Source organism: Osmia lignaria, chromosome 2 (genome assembly GCF_051020975.1).
Source record: "Osmia lignaria lignaria isolate PbOS001 chromosome 2, iyOsmLign1, whole genome shotgun sequence".
Lineage (NCBI taxonomy): Eukaryota > Metazoa > Arthropoda > Insecta > Hymenoptera > Megachilidae > Osmia > Osmia lignaria.
Window position 1 is genome coordinate 4,902,837 of NC_135033.1, and position 23,874 is coordinate 4,926,710.

Consider the following 23,874-nt stretch of genomic DNA (forward strand, 5'->3'; position numbering starts at 1 on the left):
ATAATTTCTTTTTCCATTTGATCTAACAATAGCCTGACCAACGATCAATCATCTCCATATCATTAAATTGAACCAGTTCAATTAAATTTGCATTTAGAGAAGTCCATCTCAGGATGCTGCTCCATGAACCTGAAAAAAACAAACGGGTTGCATTTAGATGTCTATCTGTCGAGCGATTCATTCCATTTTCACGAGAGTCGTACTTTTTGATCACGTCTTGTTTCTTCTGCTCATCGGAAGTAGGCAAGCCTAATTCCTTTTGTCTTTGATCGTACATCATCTTCTCTACCAAACCTCTGGTCTCACCGTCGAGATCGGACAGTTTGCTGGGTTCAGGATTCACTTTCTTCGTGCTGATCTCAGGATCGGTTGTCACCACGTGTGCCCACCATTGCATTTTGTTCACCTGAGAAGAAAATCGTCAGTTTTCATATTCAACTGCTCGTCCTGAGAATGTTTTAGATATTTTGCGATAGAATCAGAAACGTAATCTTCGAATGGCGAATCGCTGCGATGATAACAATTTAAATTTATTTTCATTTCCTATATCATTCGTCATTCTTTTAAATTCTACTCCAGGAACGAACGTTTCAACTTCCTGGCTTCCGCGCAAACAGGAATAATTTTCCTAATTGTGACCACAACACGCCGAAACTTACAAAATATCCGGAATACTTAATTACTATTTTATATAATACCACTATAAAAGCAGTGAAAGGACAAGAACTTTCTAAAATGAAAAATAGACAAATCTATGAGTAACCATGAAACATAGTAGCTACATAGACGCGAAACAAGTTCGATTGACAGTGAAATATGTATTTATGTTCCTCAATAAAATAGATGATATAATTAAGAGAATGTCAACAACAACACCGAAGAACGAGACGTGTCGTTTGAATTTCAGGTAAACAGTTGCTCGTTAAGCGGTCACGATTCAACCTTCGATAAACTTTCTTATTTTAAGATTGTTCAGGGCCACGTCAGACAAGCAAATTCTTCGCGTATTTGATACCTTTGATCAGAATTTATGCTAACTCGATGATAGTCATCGTCGAAATCCTTGTTTCGTCAAGGTCGACAACGGAGGGACAAGCCATTGACGTTAAATGATTTTTCTTTCCGTCACTCACCTTCTCCAAATTGATAAGCAACATTTTTCCATCCTCGATCACCCAGGTGGACTCCTCGACCTTGACTTCGTGTGGGAAATCACCGTCGATGATGGGTGGTTGACCCTTTATAGCGCAGGTCAAGTGCTTCTTCGTGATCGTCACCGAAACGTCCTTAGGCCTGACCGAGAAATTTACTTTCAACGGGACTTTGATCTGAAATCAAACAATGATCATGATCATTTCAGGATTTTCTTGAAGAAAGTACACAACTTTCTATGATAATTTAAAAATCAATGAAAACCTTCGATGTAACATTTAAAATTATCTTCTGCTCATCCCATCGGATAAACAATTTTTCTAAAGATCAAATAATACATCCAGTTTGCAGCAGACTATACAAAGACTCCCTGCTTTCTCTTTCGATCAATAGATCCAATAAATAACCAGGTACAGCTCGTACCGAGTTTCGTCAAAGTCTTCGACAGCAAGGAACAACGTTCAATTGCAACAATAGCGCGATTGATCGATCGATCGAAGAATCGATCGTCGTTCCGCACGACTACCCTCTGGATCTCGATCTCGTTGCAGATCATCGGTTCCTCGCGACCTCGGTTTTTGGGAACCTAGCTGTGCAACCTTGAAGCTGGACCTTGGACAACTTAGAACCGACGATCGCGATTTTCGAGGACTTTTCGTGATGGGAAGAAAGGAAGAACAATCTCTAGAGCGTGTCGTAAAATGGTCTCATATTCCACAAATATTTATAAGATATCGTAAGATAAAATCTCGACCAGCAGGGTCATTAGTGACTTCAACAAAGGCAAAAGTGCACCGGTGATGTCTGGACGAGATACACTTCTGATTCTAGAGAGGATCGACAATGAGCGTTGCAAGATCAATCCTGAGAAGAGTTGTCTTGCTTAATGATTCATTTCTATAATTCCATTTATTATGGAGAAAAAGCTGCTTTGTCGTGGATGATCGTGATTCCAAGGGTTGTATAATGATCGATAATGGGTCGAGTACCATTTGTAACGAGTAGTTGGTCAATCCTAACTTCAATTTAATCATGCATTGGTGTTTCTTACGAAAGAAATTTGAATATAACTGATGCAATAGCAGGGTAATATAAACTCGACCATCAGTGTCAGGTTGTAAGATCAGATTTTTTAACCTAGAATATTCAATAATCATTTCTTACAAAACTAAAGTATTATATATTCTCACAAGAGGCGATATCTGATGAATAATTATAAGATGACAGCATTCAAATTTATATAACAAATGCTCAATTAGCTTCATTAACTCGATTAATGAGACAAGGATTGATATAATAATAAATCTATTATCGTACGTGACGCCTTCCTAGAGGAGCATCATTAGGAACAATTAAATCGACGAAATCCTAGATGATCCATCGTGCGTGTCGGGGTCGCGGGGTGTCGCAACCACGATCATTCGCATCGGAACGATGGTGAACGACGATGGAAGGAATTGCGCGTCGCGGGATCATCATCCTCGCGTCGGACGTGTTTCTTGGATTTAGCAGCGTGACGACGGCGATGCCGCGAGTCGAGCGCACCGGTGCGTGGAAACGGATCATGGCTACCGAGTTTGCGGCCGTCGTTAACAAAGTGGAATATCATTACGCGAGAACGACAAAGAGATTATCCGCGATCTCTCGAGTGGCGCGACGTTAACCAGACTGTGACGTCTGAAAATTTCGACTCGGAGGCTAGATCCCGGGATGAGACTATCTCTCACCAGCTCGGATTAGATATGAACCCTTTGAACACGCTCGCTGCCATGAAAATAAAACAAAAGACAGAACGCTGTGAATAATATTGCTTGCAGCGATGTATCACTGTTAGGTCTAGCTGCACCTTGTCCATTCAGTGAAAGAAAAAAACGCGGAGGAAAAACGTTTAATGATTCAACACCGAGGTCCGTTTTTCTATGATGTCACTCTACATACTGCGAGCGCATCGTTCAGCGAAGATACGTGAATTACGGGGACGGATATGGACTCGTAAGTGACAGAGATAATGAAGTATGAGAAAAGTTGAGTAACAGACATTACGATCCTTTTCAAGCACCACGTCTCGAAGGCGACCCGACCAGCGTCTTTCAAGGATCAAAGGGTGTACGTGAGAATATTCACGTCGGCTACTTAACATCGCCGTTTGAATTCCTTATAATCCCATGGAACACCCTGGCTACCCTTTTGAAGACCATTCGCCATCGATTATTCTTAATATTTGTAAGCAGTCGCGTAAAAGACACGCAGGAGATTTGTTGCTGACCTTTAGATTTCATTATAAGCCTTTGCACGCGAGGATTAGGAAACAACTCATTGAAATAAATCCTGGCAATCAATTTCTTATGGATACATACCGATGGTCAAAACCAGGACCATTGAACAGAGATTTTCCAGGCAAATAACCTTGCACGGTTTCAAAGAAACTGGAAAGGATGCGTTAGTTAAATGAATAGCAAAGTAAATGGTTAAAAATGATAATAACTGCAAGTATCCGTTGCATACTTTCGAAACACCATTATCCTCTATCGATCACTCAGAAAACCTCCATATTTCAATAAAAATGCACGAAACCGTTCTTAAACCTATTAACCACTCCAATTACCGAGCGAACGAAATAACACCGTGTCGGCAATCCCTGTTCTTTGCTCAATCATTTCACGCAGCATCGTAACAAAAAAGAACAAAAAAATATGTTTCCGCGAGTTGCAGGATTCGAAAGAGATTCTAAGTGCATTGAAGCCATTGATCGTCCAGGACTTGCGAAATCCGCGTGTTTCTTCCACACTTCCACCTGCGGCCGCTTTGAGATCGCGCGCACGCATATATCCGTGTGCACACACGGTTTGCAGTCATTATACAGGACGTCTCAAAATTAATGTACACCATGAAAATTGCGAATTATCCACATAAAAAGAAATGTAAAGAAGCCTGTTGTAGGAGAGGGGAGAAAAAGTGAGGCCGACGATCCCTGCCCCAGACACCTATGATACCGCAATTCGCAACTTCTACAGGGTGGTCCTCTCGTTAGAGGACACAAAGGAACTGGCGACAATGAATCCCTTGACCGCACCATGAAGACACACAGAGTCGTCTAGGACCGGCTAGGTCCCCGCTGGCACGTGACAATACGGACCTCTTTATGGTGCGGTCAAGGGGTCCATTGCCGCCAGTGTTTCTTTGTATCCCCTAGCGAGAGGATCACTTTGTATATATTGGAAATGCATTGCCGGGCGACCGCCAGCGAGAACACTGTCGTCTCGCCGCCACCTAGCGGTCCCCGGCCGAACTAAAGGCGTCCGGGGAGACGAAATCCTCTTTCCCCCTCCACTAAACGCCTACACTGTATTGTTTTGCAGTATGGAATTTCGTTTTTGTTACATGGGAGTTGATTGTTAATGTCATTAGTTTTCATAATGTGCATCTTTTCTGAACAATTCTGTATAATTTACCGTGTACCGCAGCGATGGTAGTGAGCCGTGGACAATTTGCAACCGGAGGATCCTGCAATTTTCAATCGACGCTCCCTCGTGCCCATTATCCCTTCCTCCACCGTAATCGTTTGATCCTCGCGTTTTTCTGAACTTGTATCATCCAACGATCCGAGAACGTTCAGACAGCTTAATACAGAGATTGTACTACGTTTGCGTAATTTTTGATACCGGTCAACAGCTTAATGGCGGTTTAAAAAACTGGATGGCTCTTTACATGGTGAACGGTTGATACTTTGGAGTACAGGTATCGTGAATTTACGGTAGAAATTCCGACAGTATAATGTTGCTGAGTTTCTTCGAGTTTCTATGTGCAATATGAAATAATTTGGAAATTATTAAAAGAAAAGTGATTGCACAATTGCCCCGGCTAACAATCGGGCTTAATCTGATTCGTCAATCAGCACGGGAAACCACGGTGCCGAGGACAGATACAGCGAGAACAATGAATTCCTTCTGTGGCGAAAACAATTAAGGGGCAACAGTGTGTCAGAATAACGTGGTTCTGAAACGTAGCCTTGAATTTGAAAGAACAAAAGGAGCACGATTACGTTCACGAAAATGACACGATATGAGAACGTCCTGCCGCTTTGTTTCGTCTTACACCATCTGTTCTTGATTACTCTAAATAACATTACAATTCAAAAGCTGTTTGAAGTTGAAAGTTCAACACCGATCGTACACCGAGAATCATACGTTTAACAATAGATAAAGGTTGAAGAGGAGTCGTTCTTCTTGCAAGGCTAGACGAACTTGATGATTTTAATAGTCTGCGATGCTTTGTTCCGTTTGAAACGAAAATATTATGACACTACAAACGCAGGTGTACGAACTGAGTCACGAGTACCATTCTCAAACTCTATTTCAAGACCGGAACGCATAGTTGGCTTTCGAAAAGCATTACCGTCGAGGATGTGTCTTAGAATTTATGACACTTTACAAAGCGTATACAAGCGTGAATAGGAAAGGATAATTGAAATATCCAAGGCGATAGAATGGAACGTGCTCAACATTCTAGTCTGCATGAATTTCTCGACGAATTCTTTCCCTATGTCCCATTGATCCACGGAGTCGCGGTTTTCAACGCGACAAGCTCAACACTCGTTACGACATGGAAGAAGTCTCCGCACGTGAACACAGATTGAATAAGCAGCTTTCTCCGGTTTACCGTCTGTCTACGCTAATGACTTTGTTCTACCAGCGATTTCCTGGAAGAGCGTTTATCCCGCTCCTTGGTTTCCGTTTTCAACGAAGAATTCGTGTGAAGTGTGTTACCAGCAAGGATCGCGATGGTGCTATTACCAAAAATGAAAACTAGACCATTCCGACTCTCTCGATTTTCAGATTCGTCATCGATTACACGATCGTTCGCTTTGTTTCGCGCAAGAACTTTGTTTTCTCAGAGGACTTCGCAACATCGGCCGAAATCTACGCAACGGATCAAACGAAACTTTCATCGCGAAACGTAGGCTCGTTCATCGGCCCGGTACCCGAAGGTTGCAGCGTCGAGAACCGATTTATTTGGCGCTTCGCCGGAATCCTTGATAAATCGAGAATCGGCGCCCGCACGATCGTTGCGCAATCGAATAGTTCGTTCCATACTCACAATCCCTTAAATAAACAATTGAATTAGTTTAAATTTTGAAAGATAGGATGCGGAAAAATCGCATCATTTTTCTTATATTAGATTAGCAAATCAATTCACGACCTTCCTATGTATTTTGCATCGAATTATTCAAACTCTCCTGAAGAAAATTAATACTAATAATTGAATAACAGAGAATGTAACTCTAGCAAAAATTCACGCATCTCCTAAAATACGGCTGACGCCGAAGTCAAAGTGTTAATCGTTCTGTTATCGTTCCATGGTGTTTAAGCAAAGACTAATAGATCACATGAGCATATTTATCTTCAACGTCATAATGGATCTTAACGAGTTTCACTTCGCACTTTCAATTCGTTTCCTCAAAAAAAAAAAAATTTGCAGGCGTTTCATCTCGATAAAACATCCTTCAGTCATCGATATAAGGATTATAATAATCTTGAAACGTACGCTTTTGTGCCATTCGCGAAGGCAAGACTTACGACGGTAAAATTCCTCGGTGTATGAACATCGCGATTAAAGAAACTTCGAGAGGCGTACGATGTAAGGGAATTTTGTCGAGTCACGAAAGTCTCGAAAACACTTCGAAATTGAAAACACGATCGTCAAGATATTCTTGTTCGAGGTGTTAGACTCCGATCGATTAGGTCGCACCAAGGCTGACGGTGCAGGTTTAATATTCATGCGGCAGATGGACGGTCAATGAGTACTTACTACGGTTAGATACGTTAAGAAGACATTGACACAGTAACGCGAACGTCTTAAAGGTTAGTCAAACGATGAGGCTAGTAAAAAAATTCGAATCGACACCCAGTGCAAATCTTCTCGATTACCGCCGAGTAAATGATCTTTTTTTTTCTGTGACAGAACAGTGTCACAAAGAAACTAAAGAGCTCTTATTTGCATTATTAACGTGCTGGATGCATCTGTCGGTGGTTAGGTTGATGATACAATGCCGTCGTTAGCAGAGAAATTATCGATTAGTCAGTGTATCATTAGCAAACATTAAAAAGATGTAAGAACACTTCTATGAAAAGAGAGAAAAAATCCTTTTTACACTGCTTAGATTTACCTCATTCTCCATAAATACAACGCGACAATTTTGCAATTATAGATCCTGCAATATCTTACGCGGACAACTTCGACCGGACTCTAGAAACAAAGGTTTTGTTCAAGGGCTGAAACGTCAGTGAAAGGAGACCGACTATCCCCGTAAAAGTTTCCAATTCTTCTCTTTTTATTTTTCACAATCATTTCGCGTGTCCGATCCGCGCAGCGATTGTGCGCTCCGTTCGAGCAACCTTTGATCCGCAAGGACGCGATTTCCTTCCTTTCAACGAACGATTACTTCACGCGAATAAATCACAATAAGTGGCCGTCGCGAGTGAACAAATCACAGGTAGACGACAAAAAGGACGATCCAGCTCCGGACGTTAATTGGATCATTACAACGCCATCGGAGAAGCGGCAACAGAATCGCCGAGCTCCGCCGATCCGCGCAGCCTTGCTCCGCGTACCGGATGAATCTGCGTGACTTCTCGCATTCGTTCGTAACGTCCACCGTGATAATAAGTCGAAGGAAGCGAAGTCCTTACACGGAAGAAGGCGGCGAACGACAAAGGAACAATGAACACCGGGTATCTCTCGATCGTTCTTATCAACGAGATCGTTAGATCCCCATTCCATTCAAGGCGAGAGCACACGAACGACAGAGGGCATGTTTGCATTTATCGGGACAATCGTTTCTGCGCTCTCACGGTCGATAACGAATTCCCCTGGTGCATCGTGTTTGCAACGACCTGCCATTTACTCGGTGGATCGGGCTTCTAATTTCTCATGCTGCCTCGCGAAATACAATTGGGAATAGGGTGATCGATGATTCAGAAGGAAATAAGAAACATAATGAACTTGTGAACACCAAGTTATTCCAAGTACTCAAACCTTTACCGTAATTCGAAACCTCGCAAACCTCTTCGTGTAACCTGCAACCATTAACCACGTTCGTACACCGTTATAATTATGATGGTAATAATGATCGCGTTTCGTAGACGGTGACATCAGCACGGTGCCGATTCCATCGTAAAATCGTTACGGTCGTATAAAACGGGATCAACATCTCGTTGAAAAGAAAACCACTCGTCGACTTACGAAGCCGTATTCTACAGAAACTCGAGCGCGTCCAGAACCCGCGCCGATTTTTTACTCGTCGTCGTTGATCCTGCTTTCGAAGAACGTCGACTCGCGTGCTTTTTTCCACGACGATCGCGGCAGAAGGTGGCAAGAAAGGGAATAAAGCGGAGGACAGGGAAGATCGATGAGTCTCGGCGTGTCGGCTTCACAGAGGTGGAAATCTCGCACAGGTGAACACCACGTTTCTACGAAAGCACGTGCACCTTGCGAACAACGATCGCGGCAGAGAAACGGAGAAGGAGATGCCTAGGCCCAGATAGAGCGACGCGTGCACCTATGCATCCGGTTTAAGACTCTCGCCGAGATGCAAGTATCTCTAGCGAGGAAAGCCTGCTGCTTATGTAATCGTCGACCGGCAACAGCACGCTTAACCCTTTAATCGCGAATGTTGTATGACGGGAAATTAATACCGATACTTGCAGTTAGTGAAACTTGATTGAGTGTAACAAGTATTACCAAAAGTAATTACATACTAAATACTGCATGGCTTTCGTACACATTAACGGATAATTGAGAAAGTGTAAGTACATTGCACATACGCTTTTCCCCGGTCAAAGGGTTAAACCTTTGCGAGCAATGCAATGAACACGCACAGTCCGAAACTCCGAGTTGAGTATCAACTTACAGCTGATACATTAAGGTGGAGACATTTCGAATTTGGCCAGGGTAGCAACGCCGAGCAATAAAGTCATCCGAGTAGACGATCCGGTAATGATTTTGCGCAACTTGTTTCGAGGAGACCGGTTGAAACGATCTATGCTTCCTTTTACGGGCAATGGGACGCGAGGATTCCGATATCGCAGGCAATAAATTCCAGAAATCAAGTACTGCCAGCGTATCATTTCACGGTAACAATTCACCACCTCGTACAGAGAAATCGACGACGACAACGCTCGTAGTCCGATCGATCGATCGTATTTCTCAACGATGCGATGGACAAATTTAAAGATCTTCTTCGATCGGCGAATCGCGCACGATCGATAAGAGAATCGCGAAATCGCGCAGCCAGAGGGTGATTTCATTTCTTTTCCCTTCTTTTTTAATTTTCTCGCGCAATAGCCGATTTATCGACGATCGACAAGCGTCGACGAGGACACGGTTGCAAGTATCGACGTTAATCGATGGAAACTTTATAGCTGGACGATATATTAACAGAAGGCAGGTGTTGGTATCGTGATCGGTTTACTCGGCGAAACCGTGGTAGCGGTTTGCCGGCAAAAATTCCAGGGGTCCGGGACCGGTTCCTCCCAAAAAATTGGCGCCGAGCTGACCACGTTTCGGGTCAAAGAACGGCCTTGCCTCTCCCTGTCCCTCCCTCCCGACACTGTTCTCCGTACACTTTTTCGCGTCCTCGTGCCCCCTCTATTTTCTGCGAGAGTTTCGCATCGCCAACTTGAACGACGCCAATGGCGTAACTTCTTCCAACGGCAACAAGAAACCGGGAAAAACATCATACGAATAAAAAAAAAGAAGAACGAAAATAGTTCTCACCACCGATCCAACCGATTCGTCATCGATCATCGATCGTCGGAATCCGGTGGCGCTATTCTGGAAATTTACACGGATCTACGGAATTCACAGACGGCGCCTGCTCGTTTTTATTTACCTCGAATTATGGTAATTGATACAGAATAACAAATCTCTGTAGGCAGGAAAATTTATGATAGAAAAATTGATAAACGTTGCTTCGCTTCGAATTTGTCCAAGAGAGTACGAACGCGCAGCAGCTCGAACAATAAACGTGTACGTGGTGTCTACATCTGTTCGAGAAAGTGCAAGTGTTTTGTAATCCCGAGTAATTTGGCGAGGACGGAGGCTCGGTTGATGCGTTCGAAGCTGCTGCCCACCTGTCTACTTACTACTCGTCTTAGAACGTTACGTTGATTTTTGTGAAAGAACCGTGATATTAGGTTCATCTATTCATGCCAGTTAATTACGCTTGAACGCTAGGTTACTCTATTGCAACTGTGAAATATTAATACACCACCGTCTATCCTTTGGCAGATCACTAGATGCTTAAATTTTAATTTTAATTGAACTATCATTTTAATAAGCAATTCAGAGTGGATATACAATAAGAGAATAGAGTAGAATTTAATCGTTGTGTAAGTAGAGTGAAATAACTAATTAGTAATTTATGCTACAAATGGACTGTTATCGAGAGAGTTAAAGAAAAAAATGTCGAGAACAATGTCTCGGACAACGATATAGATTCGATCGTATCGGTACACGTGTTCCAGCTAATCGCAGCAACGAGATTCAAAGAATCGCGCGAGCTTTCTGCCCTATCGATCGTTACGCCAGTGCTTGATACACTTATTGGGTAGCCGCGCGATCGTTTGGTGAGCAACGACGCATGCGCAGATGGTGGTGTTGCGCAGAAGCGAACGCGCGAATCGCGCAGAAGAGGGCAAGTTGCGCAACCGAACGCGAGGAGGAGAGCGAGGCGAAGCGAAGCGCCGCGGCGATCGGTGGCGCGGCCGCCAAAAGTGAAATCGAGAGATGGAAGAGGACAAAAAGGTGCGCGGAGGGGAATCGCCTGCAGCCATTAAATGAAAACACAGGATTAAGGGTAAACCGGGAGCTAGACGAGCCACTTAACTCTCCGTGCTAATTTAATTCCCATTTAATTGGTGCTTCGCTCACCTCTCCTTTCATCCTCTTTAGTTAATCTTTTGTTAATTGAGCTAAGTTACTAAGACGCTACTGTTGAAGAGTATCGACTCGTTAATGACGAATGCCTTCGTTATTTCACACCGTGGCTTCAGTGAAATGATAAATTTCAACATCCATTAACCTACTATAATGAGAAGCTGATTTTCTAAGTCACTGGTTTATGAACCGAGTTGATTGAAAGTTCGTTTTTACTCAGTTGATTGAAGAGTAAGTAGAAGACTCGTTTAGGTCCACGAATTGGGTGAACTTTCTCGTTAGCCTCTATGTCCTCATCAAAGATGAGAAAATCAAGACTCCGGAATGTGCAATTTAACGACGGTTAGTTATACAAGCACCGAAAGAAACAGTTGGCCAGCAGCGGGTAGGATTATCAGCTTTTAGGATCGCGGAGAACGGCTGTTAGACTCGTTAAAGGACCACCCGCGTGTGCAAGCTAGCGTAAACACGACGAAAAATGTGCACGCCAGGGTACGTATAACCCTGGCTGATCGTCGAACCGTGAGATTTGCGAAACCTATTTCGTTTCCATCAAAAGAAATCTATTTTTCTTTCGTTAGTAGCATGAATTTTGAAAAAAAAAAAAAAAACGCCGAGCCGGATGAAGCTCGATACAAGGTGAAGCAAGAACGGCGCTCCCGTCGATTTACATTGTTTCCAGGATTACGTTATGCAAAACGTTGAAGAGTGCGCTCGCACGAGTGTTCATCGATGCAATTTTGTCCGGCGTTCCTTGACACGAATGCGCATGGAAACGCGTGCGCGCGCTCCTGCGCTCAGACCGCGATAAATTTTTAGACGGACTTTAATCGCGCCGTTTACTGGATACGCCGTGAAATATCACCGTTACGTACCAGCCGTCGTAATTAAATACATAATAATTCTACGTCGTTTGGAGAATCGTCGATTACCGCGTTTGCGTCACGGTAATTCCTCAGGTATGTGTACGAGGAATGAGCAGCGATCGATTCTGACGCTCCTGACTATTCTGCCAGCCGGTTTATGCACCGTTAAGGTAAATGCAGACGCAACTGAATTAGATGCTTCCGTTTCATCTGAAAACTATTATTAGAAAGGTTGCTCAAGTGGAATTACGTGTGCTCTGATCGCATCTCAACCGATCGAGCACTATCATCATGATTACGTTTGTTTGTGTGCGAATAACGTTAAAATGGAAAGAAAGACTTTTTTTTTTCAATTTTATTCACTTGTAATTAGAAGCTACTTTAAAGTGTCGAAGTTCATTTTAACTAGGCCGTTTAAATAGTCTATCATAAGAGCAAAAGGATAATCGTAGCAAGTTTCGCAAGCATCGATACAATGAAACGTTTCTCAGCTCGATCAGCTACTTAAAAGCAATTTCATGTTATCTGAAAGATTCTATTCCTTCATAAGCACGTTATGAACGGCTGCTCACTTAACCATCTCGATTATTGCGCCAGAGTTGGAGACCGACTACTTAGGTCTTCGCGCAGCCACTATTGACATCGTAATCATTATTATCATTCCCATTACGTTTATGAGGTCTGTGCAGTACAGGTACAATCAATGGATTTCAGTTATTACAAGCACAACTGGACGGTCGTTTGACAACCTTTTTTGAAGAGAATCCCCAGCAAAACTGAGTTTGAGTTTCAAATGTATTACACCACAAACAATTCACCCTGGAGCACTCTAATTTTTCAATAAAAATTCTTTGTATATTAAGAAAATAGATAATCTAAAGAAGTATTAACATATTTCACTATGTAATTGCCACCTTCACGATGCGGTACGTTGAAAGATTTTTGGTAGAAATTGAACATCTCCTTGAACTCGTCTACAGGCGTTGCGTGTTGCATTAAAAACATTTGCTCCGCGAATGGCGCAACAAAATTCGACGTAAATTGGGAAACAACGGTTCATCAGAAGAATTTCGCGTGATTAACGTCGGTAAAAATCGGTAATGTCTAAGATACGCAAAAAGCAAGTCGTTATTAAGGAGAAGTCAAGGAGCAAGAGAAATGGTAGTTGAAGAACGTGTTAGTGCATCAGCTGCGCTATTACCAGGTCGTAATGTTCATTCGTATTAATTTTCACGAAAACCTTAATATATTTTCGGGTAAACGGCTGACGAAACCTTTGAACCGATTAAAAAACAGAAGGGCAATCGAGAATTAAACACTGGATATTACCAGTCGGTTGAATTACAATCATCGATTCGGCTCGATGACCACCTTTCACGCACAAGTTGCTCAATCAGAATCGCCACAATTTCTTTATCCATCCGGAAACAACGCCACGAAACAGGCTGAGTAATACTCGCGTTAGTTTCAAGAAGTCTACATCGAGAAAACCAGTTGAAAACAGACGAACATGAATCGAGTCTGTGACTGGACACGCGTGATTTTGTTCGTTCAACTGTAATTTGGTACGAGTCTGTGCTCTAATTAAGAATTTTAATAGACAACTAGGTTCTTGTCATTCGTTAAAACGATCATCAAACACAAAACGCAACAAATTTTGCTTATGGTCTGAGGTCAAACTTGGTATATACGAGTTTCTCACCTCGACAGACAATTCGCTTAATTTTGCAACGCATGAATCACAGATGCTATCTCTCACGAAAAGATTGCAGTACCGTGAAGACTCTTACTGAAAGATTTAGAACGGCGACTCGAACGCGACTTTCTAAGCTTCGTTACTTTACAAAGTAATAATCTAAGTTTTATGTGTGGTACTAATTAAACGGTTTTGAAATTAAACGAGTAGTTTTTGCCGTTACGGACTTCTGCCCCCGATAGTATTCCTAAGAGTGAAGAATTCAATAAAAAAAAAGAAGAAAAAAAAGGATATAAATAAGCAAAAGTAGCAACTAGCGAAGAGAGCCGGATTCGCATGTCCGGTCATTAACTTCTAAGGATCATTAACGCCTCCGGAGGAGGATAGACGAGCGTCGAGGAGAAAAGTGACGTATAATACCATACAGGCTCGACTAGTTAACGAAGAGCACTGTTATTGGGAAAGCAGGCAACGTTGATCCGGCTTCGTTCGTACGTGTTATCGTGTTCCCTCCTTCTTTGCGGCGACTAGAACTCGACGAGGATACGCGCGAGCCGGTGACACCGTGTCGTCGGTGTCAAGGATTACGAAGGATGAGCATCAGCCTATGGCGAGATTTATTGGGTTATTTGCGTATATGTTACAAGGCTACTGGCGTCAAGTGACATCGGTGAATCCTGGACTGCTAGCTCGTTTATCCGTCTTCCGTCACGATCTACGCATTTGGACGTCTTCAATAGAGCGACAACTATAGAAACCATGGACTATTAAATTAAACTTTGAATTGGTATAATTTTCCAACAGACGGTATTGACATTGAACGCGATGACGTTTGATCGACACCTTTTGATCCGTGATTTCGAGACGCTGCATGAAATATAATCTGATGTTGTAATAAATTCATGGAAATATGAATTTAAGAGAAGGTATCTTCAATTAAAATACCTTAGTACAAAGTGTCAGGAGGTAAAGGTTACGAGAAAGACGATAGAATTTACTTGAGCAACACTTTGCGCGTCGAGGACATTGAACTTTCCATAACATGATTTCCATAGCTGACTTCTGAGTTATTTAAGACCGACTATATTTCCGTTAGCTTCGTAGCCTCAAACACAAAACGTACGTTTGAAAAAAGAATAAAATTACTATTTCTGCGCTTCTTGTACAAGCATCGACGCGTTGATAATTAGATATACTTATCGCAATTATTCTTGTCGAATTTCGAAATAAAGTCGCTTAACTCACAATTAATAATCATTCGAATGAATTACCATAAAGAATGGTAAAAGAAGTGAACTATAATCGAGTGAAATATAAAATCAAACCAAAATCCAAGGATTCCAACGTGGGTACTCTGGTTCCTTGTCTCTTAACTTCTGAACAATCTCGTTCATTAACAATGCGACAAGTCCTTTAATTTAACAATAATGTCCCACGAGGAGGCACGGTTCGTTGCAAAACCGGCAGTTATTGTGACGAAATTAAGCATCGAATGCACGGTCTAATTGCACGATAATTACGAGGGTAACCTTGTTCTGTCGCGATGTCCTTCCTATTCCTCGTTTCGCAACCGGCCGTGTAACCCTGGTAGAAATTTCCGAAGGGGTTCCGTCGTCTAAAGGACTTCCTCCTGCTGCAAACCGCTTGTTCTAGTTCTCTATTTCGGGCGATTAACGCTGGTAATGTGTCTTCTAGAAACACGAAAACGCTATTAAAGGTAAAATCGTTCGAACCTGGTGACCCCGTTTTCATGGCTAGCATCACGGATTCGTTTCGTAATTGACAAAGCAATTCGAAATTGCAAACGGTTTCACTTTGGTCCTTCTCTCTGCGTAGCGATCGACGCATAATAAGGTTGATAAGAGAGCCAACGAATTTGCATTATAATCGCGCGGCTAAGAGGTTCTGCTAACTTTAGCTCGATCTTTTATTAATTTCTTTCCTATCGCTTTTTGTCAAAGGTTTCACCGTGAAATCATCAAGTGATTATTTCAAGGGTGCTACTGTTTTCTGGCAAGTATGAAAACCTGTGAAACGTCGAATTACGTGTTTGACGGCGCGTAGAGCCGCCCGTGCACGCGTTCCGTAATTACGTGGCAATTACCAGGACGACCCCGGGGACGGATGACCTTACCGGGAATGCTCCTTTAAATTCCTGCATTTCGCAATTGGCGGATGCTCGCAGCACGCGTGCCCGTCCACGTACTAGGCAGAACCAGTCGTTTTTGACGCGTACGGCTCCGTATTTCAACCGCGTGTACCAAGAGCGACAGAGGTCGGTATCAATCGAAATAGAAGGAGAGAAAGAGAAAGACAGTGAGGCCTCCCGGTTGTTCGAGCCCGGTTGAACGCGAGACGCATACGGAAAATGTAAGTCCAATGTCACGACGATTCACTACCGCCCCCGCACCTCCCGGGAAATAGTTTTTTTATCCGTCGCTTTGGCGGCCACGCGATGGAAAAAAAGATTACGTAATGCCAGGCATAAATACCAATCGTTATTGATGCATAATCAATAGAAGAATGGACAGTCCTCTGAATAGATCAAAGGTTTTTTAAAAATATTTATTGGATAATCGAGAACTGAAACATTGTTAAAAAATAAAAATAGAAAAATCTTCTTCTGCTAAATGAGTGCAGAGAGAAGCATTCGCGTTTAAATGCGGATCGTACATTCTCGATCACATGAATCACTTCGCGATGAAAATGTACACGAAGATCGATAGTGAGGTGTCGATTGTACGAACGTGGACTGGAATTTTAAACGAGAAAAATTGAACGATCGTGTCGGTTCTAACGATGAATCAAACGAACAGGTGGGGGATGGTACCGAGGTTGATGGTAAGAGATTTTCTGGAAGCGATTAGATTGTAATTGGCGTGTTTGCTCGAGTGCTTCGCTACTCGGATGGAAAATTAAACACTCTGATTTTAATTTGTACTTGAGATATAATCGTCTCGAAACGAAATGTTTAAGAGGGAAAGAGGAATGTTGTATCGGTACGTAGGGATCGTGAATAAATCGCGGGTAACGGGCGTGTTTCGCGGTAAGTTACGAGCGTGAAACGGGGTGTCGAGTCTCGGGGATAATTTGCATCAGGAGAAACGTACACCTGCGGCGTATCGAGCGGAATCTGGCCGCGGCGCGTCTCGCTGAAACTGGACCATCGCGAGATCTCTCGAGTGGCGCCAAAATTGCAAAACACACGCTGAAACCCGGATTGATTTCGAGAGAATCAACGTCAAAACTTCGATGTATTATATAATTTAGCGTGTAATTAAATTTCAAATTCATCCAGACGTTCGGATGTTAATTCAAAGAGATTAGGTTGAGGTTAAATAGATGCAAGTGCTTATTCCTTCGAACAAAGGTACAAGAAATAATTATGTAAATATGTATCTTGTAAATTTCCATGTAGAGAGATATTATTTTCGAAAATGACAGGCATCCGTTCAAGTAAGCTAATGACATATATTTTCCTAGTTACGTAAATTGCAACTTTGTTCTCCGGTTAATTCAGTTAACTTGTCTTTGTGACTTTAAATAGAAACAGTTTTGATGCTGCAAGACAAAAGTATTCTCGTCGAGGGCAGAAACGTGGAATTTTCAAGGAATCGGCCGCTCTTATTCTTTTGGAAGAGCAATTTTACGGGATAAAAAAGCTGGTCGCCAATCAAGCGAAGTCATAACCCGAAGCACTAGACGGTAAAAAGCCAGCCATCCAAGCTGAATCGCGTGAAGACGTAATTGGTAAGAGAGCAACGTTTTATGAGGTTGCTATCAAAAGGGCTTTTACGACGTGTTCCGACTAGAACAGTGGATCGAGCGACCCTGACCGAAATTTTGTTGAGAAACCCGAAGGGAAGGAACTTCCAGGTAAACAATTCCGTGTTGCTTTCCACGGAATGCCCCATGATTCTCTAGAAATCAGCTCATCACGAAGTAAAAATGATCTTACATCTCTCATTACTGAATGAGAACTGTCTCTTCTATGCAATCTAACAATTAACTGATTCACACTGTGACATAATTTCAAGCAGAAAGCGACACTTCCTCCTTGACGTCGTTCCGAGAACCTTCTCAAACCTATTTCATTAAGTTTACTATGCGCAAATCAGGTCGATTTGCAATGGAAATGAGGTGTACCTCGATGTCACTTGGACAGCAACACTCTTTTGTTGTTACTCATGATTCTCGCGCGCTAGAAACAATTGCCCAACCCTCTCGATCTTGCAAAACTATCATGCAGGTAATTGTTCGAGGAACAGAGAGTAAACAATCAAGTGTCTTCGCATTGCATGTTCCGTTGTATTATACGTGTAGCAAAAAAATTTTCAAGCCTCGAATTTTCTGTGATTTAATACCTAATTGGTGAAAGAAACGAGGCAAACTTTGACTAACTAGAATTATTTGTTCATCACGGAACTTACGATACCATACGCGATTCTCGTGTCACTGACAAAAGGGCGGACGCATCCTCGACTCGCCTAGACTGACAAAACAATCCTTTTGCTCGACCCTGACCCAAATGCTCGTCTGTCGTTCGCGTGCATCGGACAGGACGAGGTTTCTATCAGTCTCGATCGCAAACATCGATTTCTCTTCTTCCGCAGGAAATCGTCTCAACACTCGTTTTTTCCTCGATTCTGCACGGTGAATGCAGATAAACGACTGCGGTTTCGCAGAATCTTTGTTCACACGGGAATTTGGTCAAGGAGATTTTGATCAGGTGAGAATCGTTCGTTCCAGTAACGAAAATTAGACCAACCAATTTTTTACCAATCGATGTTCCCTATGAGAATGACAAAAATCATCACCCTTCTTCGTTTTTACTCAAAAGAAGGAAAAAAAAGCCAGAGAAGAAGAAAAGTTTACAAAGAAAGGTTCCCCAATAAACCCAGATATCCTCTACCGACAAACACCGCCTCCCACGAGTTGCGTTGCATCAAGAAGGGGGCCAACAAACGCATCTTCTCTGGCTTGGGCGACATCCATGACCCAGATAGCAGGCAGGCGTTTTCTTTCTCGTTGTCGAAAACAAGCGGGGCTACGGAAGGATCGTTTCTCCCTGGGAAAGCAGCTGGTCTCCTTATCAGAGCTCGTATTTCGTGGCAGGGACTTTTCGCGCGTCGCATCCGATCGGATCGCATCGCATCGGTTCAGATGGGCGCGCACGAGCACGCTACTGGGACAAGGTTGCCAGGGGTCCATAACTATCGCCCGCTGACACACAAGAATGCGCGCTTCTTACCCGGTCCTGGCCGGATTCACTTGGTCGACGATCTTCCTCTCTTTCGTTGGTCCTCTTCGTTCCTCGTTGGGTCCTCGCCGAATCCCCTACCAGCTCGAGGGTTCGGGCATCTCCCTCTCTTCGAAAAGAATCGCAGGGGGGCCCCGAGTTGGGCCTGATCCCCTCTTCGTGACCCCGCTTCGCTCCTCTCGTCCCCGACTGCCCCCTCTGGTCACCATCGGGACGCACCTCCGCTGGATCGCGACGCCGTTTCGATCTTTGAATACCCTCGCGTCGTCAACGCGATGACCAGTCTTCGAATTACGGGCGAATCCCGCATACGTGCGCGCAATTGAGCGGCTTGGATCGGTCAGCTGCTCCTTTCGACTCGTGGTCCCATCTTCTGCTTTCTGTTCTTCATCGACGTCGCTAACACCACGCGATTCGAGTTGGTCTCGTTACGCAACGGGGCTGTTTTTCTGGCTTTTCGGTGGACTACGAGGAAAGAGAGTGGATCCTCCTGTTTGTGGTACCCTCCTCCTTTGGCGATCGCTGTCACGCGACTGAGGATCGAGGGTCGTTCGTGCCACTGCACTGGGCTGATTTCATTCGAAGGAACTCGCTTGGAAGCTGCTCTGATTGACATGTCGGTGAGTAATCTTTCGTTTTTCTTCCTTTTGTGTTATGTTGTAGCGATTACAGTGTAAGAGTTTTACACAATTCTTTTGTAAGATCGAAGACTACTGCAAAATTCTCATTCAGGGCTCCAGTACTCAGGATTTTTAATTAAATATAAATCTACAAGAGCGATTAGATTTCCTTGAAATCGGATACATTGTATCGAGAAAGAGAAGAATCATTGGTAAAATAAGATGATTGTTGTAAGAAACAGTGTCGACATCTGTTAAGTGAAATTCTAGAAGGTAAAAGTTGAATAAGTTGATACGCGTGTTCCTCCAGCTAAACGTACATCGAGCTAGGTCAATCACTCGTCGATGTGACGTCGCGTTACGTGCGTCCGTGACACCTGGTCGGAAACAATGCGAGTCACGTAACGTCACAGCGTTGATTGACATTGCCGTTGATTCGTTACGTGGCATCGGTTTTCCTCAAACAATTGGGTCGTGCTAAATCAGGGACGAATGATCTTCCAAAGAAAGCAGGGCAATGACACCGTACGCCGCTTCTCCCTCGTACAACCACAAATTTCTTAATATAAATTCCCAAACTTACAAACATGATTAAATCAATAATTTTTTCTTTAAAATCGCAAGAGTGAAAGATTCTAAAGAGGTACGTTTCCATCGAAGTGTTACAATGAAATGTCATGTCATCAACCCGGTTTGTTTTGATTACGACGTGTCACGTTATTATTACAAGATGTTGCCCTGATTCTCGTCCTTGCGTTAAACAGTGAACGCTGAGAAAGTCCGCGACAAATTGCGTTCCGGTTTAGAAGAGTTAAGCAACCGTGACAACGTAACACTCGCAACGTGTCCGAACAAAAAGCACGGCACAAACATACCAAAATGGAAAGGGAAATTGTAAACGTGCAAGGATTCACGTTCGAACACCTTTCCAGCGATTCGGTCCAATTAAAATCGAATTTGCAAAATTGTACGTTGACGAATTTCTCGATAAAAAGTGGGAAAATGAAAGAAATTGAATATCCAGCGGCGAAGGCTCATAAATTATGGGCCGAATTGCAAAACGTTCGGATCTGAAATCGGTTGTCTAGAAGGATGAATCTTTCCCTTTCTTTTTCGTCGATTTCGTTCGACACGAATTCCGTGATTATCCTCGCAACCTGTTGCATAGCCAACGCGAAAGTCGGACCATTAACGCATCGTTTCACTAACTCTGCGCTACGTTTGGCATACGGCGGACCGTGGTTGTTGGTTGTTCGAGTTATCAGAAAACGATGTTGCCGCAACGAATGTGCAACAGCTGCACGATTGCGAACCGATCTCGAGCTAGCTGACGCTTCGAGGAGATAATTGAACGGCTATTACCGCTAAGGGAAACGTCGCAATCGCGTTCGTCATGGTTCGATTCATCGAGCAGCGGAACAAGTCAACAATGGGGCAGTCTGTAAACGCGAGAGGCTTCGACAGTATGCTCGAAAGAATATCAAAGCAGCCGTGACATATATTTCAGCGTTAAAGAAGCGTGCTACGCGTGATCGATTCGAACAAATTGTTACTTTCTTTCTTTGAACCATTTTCAATGTTTTAAGTAGAAAAGTGTAGAATCGAAACAGCTACAGTGCGTTAGAAAAATATTGAAATTTTGCTATGATTCCTTATCTCTATTCATCCGATGATTTATGAACAATGATATTATGATAAATAGTATTGATCGTCAATCATGTCAATGGTATTGAACCTGTTAATTTTATTCATACGTTTTTCCTCCCCTCTTTTTTTTTTTAATTAATTCACTGAAATGGATATACGATAAACATCTAATGTTTCATTTTGTATGTGAAGGAAAAAAGATTGGAAATCTTTATTCCATGTAGACAGAATAAGTAGAAAACTGTGAGTTGGAAATTGAAAGCATTCCAAACGGTTGAGCACGAAACCGATCGGCATGTACGTAATGCTGCATATTATGCGTAACCTTCTCCCGACTTCGGATAAGTCAATTCACTTTCGGAAGTGGCTTGCATTATGAAAGTGACTGTGGAAAAGTCGCGTGCACGCTTCGTTGACTCTGCTAACTACCACAGCTTCGTTCAGCCGTTCCAGTTCGCCGTGGGATATCGGTGTTGAAAAATCGAACGTACACTTTTTCGAAAATTGTGCTATCTAAACCGTGCAAAGCACAGAGTTCTCCATGAAATAAACATATAAATTAAATACTACAAATTTTCCACCTATAATGCAACTTTTGCCTACGAATTTATCGAAAATCGTGAAGAACACGAGGACAAAACAAAAGAACAAAATGAAATTCAACCCTTTGTGTTCTTAATAAAACTCTATGACCAATGTCTAAGTTTCCTGCTAAAATTTCTCGCAAGTCGAAATTGTGCTCAACTTTCCCAAGTTTTTCTTCTATTCTCATCCTCTGAGTCAACATTCGAGCAGCTCTTTGATTTCCCAAACAGAAAGCCGTTAGATACGTAAATCAAAGGCATTAATTCAGCTGTGTGCACCGACCAGAGGAGTTGCAATGGAAATGGAATTCAGCCTTGGCATCAGTGGGCACCCTTCCATTTTCAGACCAGTCGAACCACTGTCGCAACGAGCTGGTTCGCCTGTACCTCCCGTTCCTCAGGTTTCCACCGTTCTGTATTCTAATCACTTTCCTTGAACAGAGAAATAATAATAACACGATGCTTGTACGGTTCGTTAGAGCGATTTATCACCGTGACGCTGGGTCCCACGTCGGAAGAGAAAAGAGCCAACGAACCGCAGCTCGAACCGCTAAGAAGAAAAACTTGAGATCTGCTTCTCGAGGAAGCTCCAGAGAAAATTACAATCCTTCTCTTCCTATCTCATTCCCAACGAACGGGTTAACGAAAACTCGATCCCGCATAACGAACTTGAACAAAATCGCCATGGGTATGGCAGCGAATTATGCGCACGTGATGCAAATCGGTGGCAGCGTCTCAAAGGCGGTGACTATCGCTGCGATTTTTTATCTGTCCGCAGTACCGCGTGATCTACATATTCAAATTCCTTCTACAGCAATGACACGGATCGTATTACAACACCGTTCCATGCATTCCCATGTACGATTTAAAAAGTCGGCAGGGTCGATAAGAAGGATAGGTGGTTGATATCTAAGAAACTTGCGGCTCGAACGGAGAAACGAAGAATCCATCTGACTCGTGTCTGATCGAGTATCTGGGGCAGAGATTCTGGGCACTCGGTGATTCGTAAATGATAGACATTAAGAAACATGTTCTAAACAAGATAAGTGCATACAAGTGAATATGGTACTTGTTATACAGTCTTGTAAATGCTTGTACTTGAAAGTTACACCGATTCTCATTTATCAAAATCGATAGAAGAGTTAGCTACGGTTTTATTATACTTCAGGTTTCCTAAAAAATCTTTGGAAAAAGGAACACGTAACATAGTAGCTAACGCCGAGTTCTATTAAGTAACAGTTACATAACATCAAACCACAGAAAGATAAAATATGGAACAAATTGGCAATCTCCTAATACAAAAGGGAAATACGAAATACGTTCATTGGCACTTCGTATAGATACAAAAAACAGAGTTTGTTTTCTGCTGGTAAAACGATTAAGCACGAGGTTCGAGAGAAAATGAGAGATTGAGCAAACGTATGAACGAGACAAATTAAAACGTAGTTGGGCAGGATTAAAATGTAGGCGTGCAACGTTTTCGAGTCGGTTTTTAATGGCTTGTCTCGGGCTTCGGTCTTAATGTGACTTCGATGTTTCCACGATATGCACGCTCCACAAAAGCGACTTTTCGTGCGCGGTCAGCCCACTTCCAGATCCGATAGTTGCATAACATGGTAAAACGCATTTATAAGAAGGCATCGATACACGGCGTCGCTCGTTTTCAAAACCATCCGGCTTCTCAATTTTTCGCGTCGCGCTGCACGACTGACAAATTGATCAGCGTTAAGTTCTTTCTTAATCCTCTCGCGATCGATGACATAATCTCGTGGCAACGAGAAAAAGTGGGAGCCTTTGGCACAACCGTTTCGCGATGTTCCCAACCGTTGACGTATTTTCGTGGCGCAAGGCGAGCATTAAACCCAGCCTTATCGACGTATCATTAAGTTCTGGCTAAAAGCTTTCAATTTTTCGAGCCGATAGTTTTCGGAGTAATTTGTAACTGGACATGAAGAAATCGAAGCACTTCGTGACTTATAATGCTATTTATAATTAATAGTAGCTGGGTCTCAATTGCCACTTTTCATCGGGATTCAAAGGTTAAAATTCTGAATGTAACGGCGCGTCCTAGGCACATTAATTACCTGCCAGTCAGACAACAATTAAGTTACAC

General features: G+C 42.9%; 2 protein-coding genes across 2 annotated transcripts in view; one reads left to right on the forward strand and one right to left on the reverse strand.

The window, feature by feature from the left end:
• Positions 1-4: 4 nt before the first annotated feature.
• The window catches only part of nudC (nuclear distribution C, dynein complex regulator), a 73,217-nt gene continuing 49,347 nt past the window's right edge, over positions 5-23,874 (reverse strand). Inside the window, exons 5-7 of the mRNA XM_034327877.2 lie at positions 1,134-1,328; positions 204-406; positions 5-129 (exon numbers count right to left, since the gene is read on the reverse strand). Of these exons, the coding sequence (XP_034183768.1) occupies positions 78-129; positions 204-406; positions 1,134-1,328 (450 nt within the window). The 3' untranslated portion in view covers positions 5-77. The remainder of the gene's footprint in view (positions 130-203; positions 407-1,133; positions 1,329-23,874) is intronic.
• Positions 19,229-23,874, forward strand: part of LOC117605976 (uncharacterized) — a 52,605-nt gene continuing 47,959 nt past the window's right edge. The window contains exon 1 of the mRNA XM_034327880.2: positions 19,229-19,530. Coding sequence (XP_034183771.1) covers positions 19,525-19,530 — 6 coding nt within the window. The 5' untranslated portion in view covers positions 19,229-19,524. The remainder of the gene's footprint in view (positions 19,531-23,874) is intronic.